A 12880-nucleotide genomic window follows, 5' to 3' on the forward strand; every position below is an offset into this window, starting at 1 on the left:
TATCAGCCAATCGGAATTAAGGTAGAAAAAATCCTATTGGCTGATGCAATCAGCCAATAGGATTGAAGTTCAATCCTACTGGCTGATGCAATCAGCCAATAGGATTGAGCTTGCATTCTATTGGCTCTTCCAATCAGCCAATAGAATGCAAGCTCAATCCTATTGGCTGATTCTATCTTCATCCATCCGACGCGGAGCGGGTCCATCTTCAAGACATCCGACGCGGAGCATCCTCTTCATCCGGAGTCTTCTTACTGAATGAAGGTACCTTTAAGTGACGTCATCCAAGATGGCGTCCCTTAGATTCTGATTGGCTGATAGAATTCTATCAGTCAATCGGAATTAAGGTAGAAAAAATCCTATTGGCTGATGCAATCAGCCAATAGGATTGAGCTTGCATTCTATTGGCTGTTCCAATCAGTCAGAAAAATTTTCATGTCTACCGAGTCTATCAGAGTTCCTAGGAATGGGACTCTTGTCAGTGGAACTAGTGAACTCCTTTGTATATTCACTTTCCACCCGTGAGTCCTTAGAAAAGCCAACACGATGTCCGTGTGTGATATTCTGTGTATACTCTGTTACAATTATGAATATAGTTTTGGATCTCAATTGCAGTGTTGCATAAAATGAGTTTGTTCCACCTGAGTTTCTGTATTCAATGTGGATGAATACAGATTAACTTTCAGTGAAAAGTTATTAAAGGTTAAAGTTAAACTGGGCACAATGTAACAACACAAAGGCTCTGGTGTTATAGTAAACAAAGTCTCTGTTAGTTAGTTCAGGCAAGGTGTTACCTTGTATCAGATAGTGTAGAGATGGAAACAATCCTTTTCAGACTTGCTGACAGGCTGCTGACACACTGAATCAGAGTAGGCTGCACTGAAGCTGAATGAACAGAGAGTGATGTCACAAAAGGGGGTGTGGCTAAGTTCCGGTTTTACAATCCAGTTTTCCTCTTTGTAATTGCTTTGGTTTTCTTCTGGTTAGTTGACTTGTACTCAGGAAACAACCACTAAGTGCCAGTGGAGTTGTGGCAAGAAGGGAGCACAAGATTTTGTAATAGGAAGGTGTGCTGTGAAATATGTTGCGGTCCAATGTAGCTTCAGAAACTGCAGGGGCAATAAATACTGCAGTAGTAGAGAGGAGTTTTAATCCTTAGTTCAGATGTCCAAGTGGCTTAGAGAAAGGAGATTATGTTAGGTTTGTATCCTAAGAAACAACTGCACATACACCTGCTAGGAAGCAGTTTCAATACTAAGCACCTGTTTACAGGAAACAGGATACTCTTAAAGACAAAGTGGGAAGGGCTATGAAATGACTGACAGGAGACCTGACACCGTGTGAGATTTGGCTAGCTGGTAAGTTGACTCCTGAATCAAAATATCGTCCAGATAGGGCGCCACTGCTATGCCCCGCGGCCTTAGAACCGCCAGAAGGGACCCTAGCACTTTTGTGAAAATTCTGGGAGCTGTTGCCAACCCGAAAAGGAGGGCCACAAACTGGTAATGTTTGTCCAGGAAGGCGAACATGAGAAACTGATCTTTGTGGATAGGAATGTGAAGATACGCATCCTTCAAGTCCACGGTGGTCATATATTGACCCTCCTGGATCATTGGTAAAATTATTCGTATGGTCTCCATCTTGAACGATGGGACACTGAGAAATTTGTTTAGACAGTTGAGATCTAAAATCGGTCTGAAGGTTCCCTCTTTTTTGGGAACCACAAACAGATTTGAGTAAAACCCCTGCCCCTGTTCTAGTTTTGGAACTGGAAAGATTACACCCATGGTATAGAGGTCTTCTACCCAGCGTAAGAACGCCTCTCTTTTTGTCTGGTCTACAGACAAACGTGAAAGATGAAATCTTCCTCTTGGGAGAAAATCCTTGAATTCTAGTCGATACCCCTGGGTCACGATTTCTAATGCCCAGGGATCCTGAACGTCCCTTGCCCAAGCCTGAGCGAAGAGAGAAAGTCTGCCCCCTACTAGATCCGGTCCCGGATCTGGGGCTGCCCCTTCATGCTGTCTTGGTAGCAGCAGCGGGCTTCTTGGCCTGTTTACCTTTATTCCAGGTCTGGTTAGGTCTCCAGACTGACTTGGATTGTGCTAAATTCCCCTCCTGCTTTGTGGCGGAGGAGGAAGGGGAGGGTCCGACTTTAAAGTTTCGAAAGGAACGAAAATTATTTTGTTTAACCCTTATTTTAACGGTCTTGTCCTGAGGAAGGGCATGACCTTTACCTCCAGTAATGTCGGAAATGAATTCCTTTAGTTCAGGCCTGAATAGGGTCTTACCTTTAAAAGGAATAGCTAAAAGTTTAGATTTTGATGACACATCAGCAGACCAAGACTTAAGCCATAACGCTCTACGCGCTAGAATGACAAAGCCTGCATTTTTAGCCGCTAATTTAGCCATTTGAAAATTGGCATCAGTAATAAAAGAATTAGCTAGCTTGAGAGCCTTAATTCTATCCAAAATATCATCTAATGGGGTCTCAACCTTAAGAGACTCCTCTAGAGCCTCAAACCAAAAAGCTGCTGCAGTAGTCAATGGAACAATGCACGCTATAGGTTGTAGAAGAAAACCCTGATGAATAAACAACTTCTTTAACAGACCCTCTAATTTTTTATCCATAGGATCTTTGAAAGCACAACTGTCCTCAATAGGTATAGTTGTACGCTTAGCCAGGGTAGAAATAGCACCCTCCACCTTAGGGACCGTCTGCCAGGAATCCCGAATGGTGTCAGATATGGGAAACATTTTCTTAAAAGTAGGAGGGGGAGAGAACGGAATGCCTGGTCTATCCCATTCCTTAGTAACAATGTCTGAACAATGTCTGACCCCTACAACTTCTCTGGTGGGATTACAATAGGGTCACAATCATCCAGAGTCGCTAAAACCTCCCGGAGTAACAGGCGGAGGTGTTCCAGCTTAAATTTAAAGGCCGTCACGTCCGAGTCTGTTTGAGGGAACACATTTCCTGAGTCTGAAAGTTCTCCCTCAGACAGCAATTCCCCTACCCACAACTCGAAACACTGTGAAGGTACATCGGAGATGGCCAATAATGCATCAGAGTGCTCAGCATTTACTCTAGTACCGGACCTTACCCTGGTAGTTTAGATAATACCTCTGTAAGGGTAGTAGACATAACTGCAGCCATATCTTGCAGGGTAAAAGAATTAGACACACTAGATGTACTTGGCGTCGCTTGAGTGGGCGTTAAAGGTTGTGACACTTGGGGAGAATTGGATGGCATAACCTGATTCTCTTCAGACTGAGAATCATCCCTAGACATACTTTTATCACTTAAAATATGTTCTTTGCAATGTAAGGCCCTTTCAGTACATGAGGGACACATCTTAAGTGGGGGTTCCACAATGGCTTCTAAACGCATAGAACATTGACTTTCCTCAATGTCAGACATGTTGAACAGGCTAGTAATAACCACAAAAAGTCTTGAAAACACTTTATTTAGTGAAAAAAACATCAATCTGAAAAAACGGTACTGCGCCTTTAAGAGTAAAAAAGCATACAAGTTTTCCAAAACTATCTTAAAATGTAGTAAATATCACAATTTTAGCATATATGTATTTAATCTTGTCAGCTAAGATTGCACCACAAGTAAGGAAAAGTTAACCCTTTATAGAAAAAAACGTTACTCAAAAACATTTATGAACAGTAATAAATCAACCCGCCTACCTGCCCTCAGGGGTCTGTAAGACACACTATCTCCTTCGTTTAGTCTAAATCTGCAGCCTAGGCCCACCGGAGCTGGAGCTTGCTGTATTCATAATCATTTCAACTGCGCATCTGAGGCGCAAAAATAGGCCCCGCCCATCAATATCGATGTCTCTCTGCCTAATGGGAACCGCTGTAAAGAGGTCTAGCAAACTAGCCATGTGGGTTTTTATATAACCCCTCCATTAATGAAAGCCATGTGAACCCTTACAGTGAAATCAGCCACAAAAACGTTTGTATATAGAAACGTTAAGTATCCCCAAAACATGAAAAATGTTTTGCCAACAAAACATTATGATAACAGTGTCAACCAAATTGTTCCATAATAAACAGGTTCCAGTAATACCCCCTTCTTTACATGTAGGATTACTGCTTACCCCTTCCCTTAAGGGAACTATGTCAGCCAGTTCTGAAATACCACAGTCTCTCCAGAAAAAAATCACTGAACATACCTCAATGCTTGTAGCATGAAAAACGTTCCTCACACTGAAGCTTCTCAAGTACTCCTCAGCCATTCTGTGGGAACTACTCTGGATCTTAGTGACAACTGCTAAGATCATCAGTCTCCAATCAGAAATCTTCATCCATCTGCTGCCTGAGAAAAAATAGCACTCACCGGTACCATTTAAAATAAAAAAGTCTTGCTTGAAGAAAATAAAAACTATCATTTTATCACCCCTTTCACTTTACCTATTCCTATTACTTAGTATAGGCAAAGAGAATGACTGGGGGTGGAGAGAAGGGAGGAGCTATATATACAGCTCTGCTGTGGTGCTCTTTGCCACTTCCTGTTAGCAGGAGGATAATATCCCACAAGTAAGGATGAATCCGTGGACTCGTCGTATCTAGTAGAAGAAATTAAAAATTTCCAGCAATGCTAGAAAAACTAATAATCCAAATAAAGAAATATAAGCTCAGAGGCATAAACTTTGTCTCAAAGTTATCGGGAGAACCATCAACCCGAGCAGAGACTTAGAAGCTTCCATCGGAAGTCTCCAACAATCGCGACCATCAAAGTCGTACCAACAAAAAAAAACATGTGACGAAACGTCCTCCTAAGAAGAGTTTCTACAACAACCCAGAGCTCTAAAAAACAAAAAAACTATCGAAAAACGGAATATCAAAAGAAATAGGCAAGCGCACAAAAGAGAAAGCCAAAGGAGTGTGCAAACGAAAACAGATCCAGCCTGTCCTACGACACAACCCCCCCATAGAGCTCGGAACTAGGATTCTAAATAAAAAAATAAAATAAATTATATATATCTAGACGATAAGGAATAGGATCTTCATCCCTCTCCACTCGTCTAGTCAAGATCACTATCTGATTTAGAGAACTGAGATTCAACTGACGGATCAGCACTGGGAACCTCTAACATCGCCAAAACCTCTCTCAGAAGTAAACGCAGGCATGCCATTCTAAATCTAAATGCTAAATCCTCCTCAGTCGGAGGAATCAAGTCAGCAGACTCTGACCCTGGAGATTCTACCTCTGAAGCCTCAGAGGGAACCGCATCTCCAGATGACTGATCGGATATAATCGTCATTTTACACAACGGTCCCTGGGCAGGAGTGCATGGATTAACCCTTCACTTGCATGTAACAGGAAGAGGCAAGATCACTAAGGCCGTAGAGATGGCCATGTGGAACCGCGCAGTAACCTCTGGTGGAAAAAGCCCCCTTCAGGCAAAGGTACTTGGGGAAACTGCATGTGTAGGAACAGAAGATTTTAGGGAACACACCTCATGGGACAAGGAATCCTCAGAGGCGAACGGCTCAGTGGTCTCTAACATCTCAACATTGGTAGATGAGAAGACCCTATAGCGGCATACGGAACATAATTGAGAAGGCTGGGCTACCCGGGCCTCCTAACAATACACACAGGTATCAAAATCAAAATCAGAGGGATCCCCCTCTAAAAAATCAGAATCCTCCATAACTCGTCTAAATTAAATTATAGAAAGAACAACTGGCACCTTATACCCCCAATGGCTGGGGCACTCACCACCTCCTATGACCCATACAAGTAGAGAAGTTGGCTCCTCTCCGCAGAAACTCGGTCAGGAATCGGAAATGGAAAAAAGCGTGACCACTCCCGGTCACATGGTGCCTCATGCAGGAACACCCCTGCTAAGGAAAAGCACGCCAACTTAATAAAATTGGGCAGTTCTCAAAATGAAAAATAACCTGTACGTTCCATATCAGCCTATGAGCCCAAACGTCTCTTAAACATAAGCAGCCAAAATCACATAACAAATATGATTTAAAAAAAACACTATTCAATAATCCCCCTCAGGAGATATTAACCCTTAATTCCATAAAGATAAAGGACCCTGTCTTCTATCATTAACATGTGTGTAAAAATGAAACAATCTTACCGGAATCTATACCGTGGAACAGTAACACGGTCCTTCAAGTTTGACAGATTGTAGCAGTGCTTCTGACATGGACTTGAGAGAAGAAAGCAGGCAGCGAACCTCGTCAACGCTGATTGCTTAAGGAGCTGTTAATATGAGTCTGGATGGTTTCTCAGAAAGACTCTCCCTGCATCGCCAGACTCTAACTTTCATCAATGCTCTCACTGAGAGGCTAACAAGACTACTTAAAACTCCAGTGCCATCTCAAGGGGCAGATAGCCTTCCTAAGGAACTACTCCGAAATCTTCTGACACTTCTCTGCCAACCTCCTGTGACGAAAGGCAAAGAATGACTGGGGGATGAGGGAAGTGGGGGAGGTATTTAAGCCTTTGGATGGGGTGTCTTTGCCTCCTCCTGGTGGCCAGGTTCTGTATTTCCCACAAGTAATGAATGCAGCTGTGGACTCTCCCTGTATTAAGAAGGAAAATGTTTCACAACGCACTATCTTGACGGGGAAAAGCGCAGTCAATTTTTATGTGAAATATTAATATCTCATACTATTACTATTGTTTCTAAACCAAACACACCAAAATAAAAAAGAAATCTTTATAATAAATGAACTTAGAAAAATGTACAGTATAATGAACATTATTAGTTTAATGCATATAAATTACACATCATAGACACACATATAACATATACCTGTTATGACCCAGATCAAATAAATTGAATAATAATGTTTTTGTTTATTTTATTTTTTTATTTTAAAACAAATACCATTGATTTAACAACCTCTAAATATATGTCACCACATTACAACACAAAAATAAACATTTAAATGTTCAGTGACTCTCTTTGTAATCCATTAGTGTGGGGGAAGAGTACCTAGGGCAAAAATGCCCAAGGTGGCACTCAAAACAAATCTGCTGGCACTCTACAACTAGGCTACCACCTTACTGCTTGTTTTCATTTGCTGCAATAGAAGTGCTTAATAATATTCCTTTAAATTTGAAAAAAAAATTAGGAACAAACTCTAAAAAAAGTTCTGTAGAGTTTGCAACGTAAAAATTGTATTTATCTCACGTGGTACTGGCTACCATTTATATGGCATTATAATCTATTAGAAGCACCATCATTTTATCCACTGTAAATTAAAGCTGTCCAAATTCCAAACAAAATATAACATTACAATCTGATTTTCTTAGACTGAGAATGAATCCAAAATACTATAAAAAAACAGACTATTAATAAATGTGTCAAAACATAGGATGATGGTATTATGTTTTGGGATAGTAAGGTTAACAGGTATATTTGAGAGAGATAGAGAGGTATAGAGGAAAGAAAAGGTTCTAGAGGCAAAGAGGTAAATAATAGAGAAGGAGTTCTCAACCTAAAAGTATGTTTTTCTAAACCAAAAGTATTCATGTGAGGCCCTACCCCATATACAGTGCTAATTCCACTAATGTATCCCACACCCTACAGTATCCTTACTTAGTCCTGTACTGTATATTGTGTTACTGCCTCCACCTTGACTTGATGTTACCTCTATGATTGCTGTATTATACATTACGCATTATAACACAACTTTTCATACATCCTGACTGAATTGTTTACATCTATCCTTTGCATACACAAGTTTGAAATCATCTACCATTAGCCCCATTTCTCACCTTCTCTGCTGTTCTTTCTGGATCCTCATGTGCCAGTCCCCCGGTTGCACCGGTATCACCAGCTGCCAACAATGCCGCATCAGTGGTAGAGGAGGAACGTGGTCTGCCCTGGTGATGGTGTAATACTGCTGCAAGCCCACCGTCCAAAGGAGGAACTCGTCGTGGAAGGTGGGGGCTTCCTCCCCGAAGTGATTGGTGATGATGATGAGCAGTGTCCCCAGGCCCACTTTTGCTCCTTCGACCCCCCACCTGATGGCCAGACCCTCTCTTAACAGAGGGGCGAGAGCGGATTTGTTGAAGTACACGGTTGAAGGCAGTGGGACGAGCAGGGAGGTCATGCAGGGAGACGGCATAAGAAACACGGTGCATTTCTGGAGAACGCTCCTTTTCATCTGCAGAGTCGTGGTCTGAGGAAGAGAGGGTTGCACCACTGGAAACCTGTGCAGTTGTAGGGCCAGGAGTAGAAGGTAGGACAGTTGAATCTTGTGCTGGTTGATGATCTCGCTCTCTAGAACGCCGGCGGCTGTGAAATAGATGTTTTAATCCATGGCCAAACATGGAACCTTCAGAGAGCTGCTGGATCTTCTATATGAAAGAAAGAAAGGGGAATAAAATATACAGTCTCTGATATACAGCTATACATTGCCCCATTGTGACATGTATACACAGTCCATATATGCACTACTACAAATTCTGAACAAGAACAACTTACAATAAAAACAGATACAGAGTGGGCTTTAGTAGCTCCAAGATCTTACACTAATACACCAGCATAATTTACGTACAGTGCATATAACACAAAAGTTTGTCTCTTCTTAAGCAAATACTGCTATACAGGATAGTTTGTAACTTCCCCTCCTTCACAAGTACAACAGCTGTATAACAAGTACACACAAAATTACACACCACAAGTACACAATCACTTTCCTAATACAAAAGTACTAACCCTATATGTTTAACCCTTTCACAATTAATTTTTAGATCATGAGAACAGACCTGCAGAGCATCATTGGAAGAAACCAGGCGTATTTTAACCATGTACTCGCCATGAGCTCAGAAATCCAAGAGCTTTGAAATGCTGTGATGTGAGCATTAGTGAGGGCTTAAAGCTAGCAGGAGCCAGCGGAAGGAGGTCACATTAGTTCCATGAAAAATTTACAGCCCTACACATCAGCTATCAGATTTCCAGACTGGTTTCTAAGCTAAGAGCAGACCTGTGATATTGACACACAAAGGAAGACGGAGAGAGATGGAGAGAATTAAAGAATGGCAGGGAAAGAAGAAAAAAAAAGACAGAAACTGTGAATAAAGTGTTTGGTGTGTGTGGGTATGACAGGGAGAAAATTAATATCAGAATAAAGGGGGAAAATGAGAGGCAAAAAGGAAAATAAATAAAAAGGGGTGTCCTAGATTTAGAGAGCCAGATCTGGGTAGTTCTTGTCATTTTGTTGCAGGAGAGAGGGATAGCCAGAATTACATTTTCATGATACAGAGCATGCAATTTTAAGAAAGTTTTCAGTTTATTTATATTATCAAATTTACTTTGTTCACTTGGTATCCCTTGTTAAAAAGCGTATCCAGACAGAAGCAGCAATGCACTACTGAGAGCTAATTGGGGATTGATGGCTACACATATATGCCTCTTGCCATTGGTCAACAGATGTGTTCAGTTGGCACTGTTGCTCTGGAACTGTGCTTTACTATGTACTTAACGCCTTTGCAGGAGTTAAAGGGATATGAAACCCACAATTTTAAGCAACTTTCTAATTTACTCCTATTATCGATTTTCTTTTGGTATCTTTATTTTAAAAAGCATAAATGTAAGCTTAGGAGCCGGACCATTTTATGTTCAGCGCTCTGGGTAGCGATTGCTGATTGGTGGCTACATTTAGGTGCGGAACCAAAAATGGCCCAGATCTAAAGCTTACATTCCTGTTTTTAAAATAAAGATACCAAGAGAACGAAGAAAAATGAATAATAGGAGTAAATTAAAAAGTTGCTATAATTGCATGCTCTATCTGAATCATGAAATAAAATAATTGGGTTTCATATCCCTTTTAACTTATATATGTAAGAAAATTATCTAGTACATTCAAGCAATTTGTTTTTGCCCTTTTATGTCACTTTCATTAAAGTAAAATAGTTCTGCAAATTCCAGAACAAAGAAGCTATGTTTTCACTTCTATGTTGTAATTTTACTTTTTAGATTATTCTACATCTATTTATATCTACAAATTCCTGTGTCTATCTTGTAACACATTAGATTAGGTTTTAGTTTCCTCTAGATAAGGAAATCAAGAGAAGACATGTTAAAGCAAGGATTGGAGTAATGTATTATTTTTATTGAGTTGCTAAATGTGTTACTGGGTTTCAGTTGCTCTGTCTATATTATTGAGTTGCTATAAATGTTAGAGTTAGAATATTGATTCAGAATTGCTAAATCTGCTTTATTAAAGTGAAGGTTAAGTTTCAGCATATGAAATACAGGAATGCATTTGTTAATATTACCCTAACCTAATCGCTACGTTTTTTAAAAAATTTTTTTTTTCAATTTTCTTATTTTTAAATCATTATCTCCCTACCGTTGTGATGTCTAACTCGTCCCACATACCAGTTTCGGCTTTTCTTGTGCGTGACGTAGAGAGTGGTCCCACCCGCTTTCTACGTCTTCCTAAAGCGCATTCACAAGGCTCCGTGAAGAAGCGCATGCGCCAATTGGCGATTTCACAGTCTTTTACCTCAAAAGTTCCTCAGTAGCCACATTCCATTGTAAAGGACTTCTAAGCAGCAAATCAGTATGTTTGTCCCGGGACAGCTAAGGGAGTGAGCTTACGTGCACTCTCATGTTATTTCCCTATTCAGTTTAAGGAAGTTTACTATGAAATCTTATGAGAGTTAAGTGAAATCTCATGAGATCACAGTAAAAGAGTTCATGACCTCAGCACTGCTGATGCTGATTGGCTGCTGTTCATTTCTTCATTTTTTTAACCTGCAGCTAGGCAGTAACTGAAGTATAACTTTTTTACACAGAACTTACTCTGCTGAGCTGAGGAAGTTGTGAGGTAAAATATCTTCCTTTTTTATATAGAGATGGTCAGGTGATATTTTCCTGTCAGCTTTTTACAGTTATACTGCATCAGTTTCAAGTGATTTAGCATATGAGTATTATGTCCCTTTAAATAAAATTTACGGGTATAATAATGACGATAAGTTGGTTTAGAATTAGATTTATAACGAATCATGAATGAAAGTCATATTGATTTTGTGAAACAAATGAAATCCTGGATAGTCATAAAGGTAAGTTTACCTTCACTTTAGTATGCCTGTCTTAGCGTTGCAAAGTCTGCCTTATTACGTTGGAATTGCTAAATCTGTCTTACTGAGTTGGAGTTACTAAATCTACCTTATTTAGTTTAGTGTTGCCATTTCCAACTTATTGGGTCAAAAGCTGCTAGCAATCCTTTGCTGAGAGTTGCTAAGTCTGCCTTATTGATTAGGAGTTAGTAACTCTGTCTTATTGAAGTGGAATTACTAAGCCTGTATAATTGAGTTGAAGGTGCTAAGTCTATATTTAAAGTTGCTAGGTCTGCCTTATGAAGTAGAAGTTACAATGCAATGTTTATGTTTGATAAAGCACATTGTTTGTTGCGCGAAACGCATCAGAGGTCTCTTTCTATGGTCTCCTTTTTGGAATATTCACTTTTAGTAATGTAAACAATAAAGTATTAACTTTTTTATTTTTCGCTCTTTGGCATAATTTTTTACTCTGTGACGGAGGTTTGTAATCTGCCTCTACAAAAGGTAACTACATTTTTATTCACTAAAAGATCATTATCTATCAATTTGAATCCTATTTGGGAAAAGGCTTGAAGAACCGAGTATCCCTGGTAGGGATTACCCCCTTGGATTGGATGAGTGAATCAACTTTTACATGTATCTGTTATGCCTATATTATTATGGAGGAGTTGCTAAGTCTGACTAAGGGACTGATAACCTAAAGCTCTCCGCTCTGACGAGATTATCTAAGAAGTCTTGTCAGTGCTGCAAACTCTCTCAAATCATTTTAGAAAGGCGAATTAAGAGCTGTGTCTTTCACTATGCAGGGCTCTGGATGTGAAGGACAGACACAAGCTTTGCAATATAACGCTAAAAAACATAATTTATGCTTACCTGATAAATTTATTTCTCTTGTAGTGTATTCAGTCCACGGGTCATCCATTACTTATGGGATTATATCTCCTTCCCAACAGGAAGTTGCAAGAGGATCACCCAAGCAGAGCTGCTATATAGCTCCTCCCCTCACATGTCATATCCAGTCATTCGACCGAAACAAGACAAGAAAGGAGAAACCATAGGGTGCAGTGGTGACTGTAGTTTGAATTAAAAATTTAGATCTGCCTTAAAAGACAGGGCGGGCCGTGGACTGAATACACTACAAGAGAAATAAATTTATCAGGTAAGCATAAATTATGTTTTCTCTTGTTAAGTGTATTCAGTCCACGGGTCATCCATTACTTATGGGATACCAATACCAAAGCTAAAGTACACGGATGATGGGAGGGACAAGGCAGGAACTTTAAACGGAAGGAACCACTGCCTGTAGAACCTTTCTCCCAAAAACAGCCTCCGAAGAAGCAAAAGTGTCAAATTTGTAAAATTTTGAAAAAGTGTGAAGTGAAGACCAAGTTGCAGCCTTGCAAATCTGTTCAACAGAGGCCTCATTCTTAAAGGCCCAGGTGGAAGCCACAGCTCTAGTGGAATTAGCTGTAACTCTTTCAGGAGGCTGCTGTCCAGCAGTCTCATAGGCTAAGTGTATTATGCTACGAAGCCAAAAGGAGAGAGAGGTAGCCGAAGCTTTTTGACCTCTCCTCTGTCCAGAGTAAACGACAAACAGGGAACAAGTTTGACGAAAATCTTTAGTTGCCTGCAAATAGAACTTCAGGGCACGGACTACGTCCAGATTATGCAAAAGTCGTTCCTTCTTTGAAGAAGGGTTAGGACACAGTGATGGAACAACAATCTCTTGATTGATATTCCTGTTAGAAACTACCTTAGGTAAGAACCCAGGTTTAGTACGCAGAACTACCTTGTCTGAATGGAAAATCAGATAAGGAGAATCAC

General features: G+C 40.3%; 1 protein-coding gene across 1 annotated transcript in view; it reads right to left on the bottom strand.

Moving 5' to 3' along the window:
* TMCC2 (transmembrane and coiled-coil domain family 2) overlaps positions 1–12880 on the bottom strand; it is a 236226-nt gene that overhangs the window by 182064 nt on the left and 41282 nt on the right. The window contains exon 2 of the mRNA XM_053706619.1: positions 7760–8344. Coding sequence (XP_053562594.1) covers positions 7760–8344 — 585 coding nt within the window. The remainder of the gene's footprint in view (positions 1–7759; positions 8345–12880) is intronic.

The sequence above is a fragment of the Bombina bombina genome, chromosome 3, assembly GCF_027579735.1.
Source record: "Bombina bombina isolate aBomBom1 chromosome 3, aBomBom1.pri, whole genome shotgun sequence".
Taxonomy (NCBI): domain Eukaryota; kingdom Metazoa; phylum Chordata; class Amphibia; order Anura; family Bombinatoridae; genus Bombina; species Bombina bombina.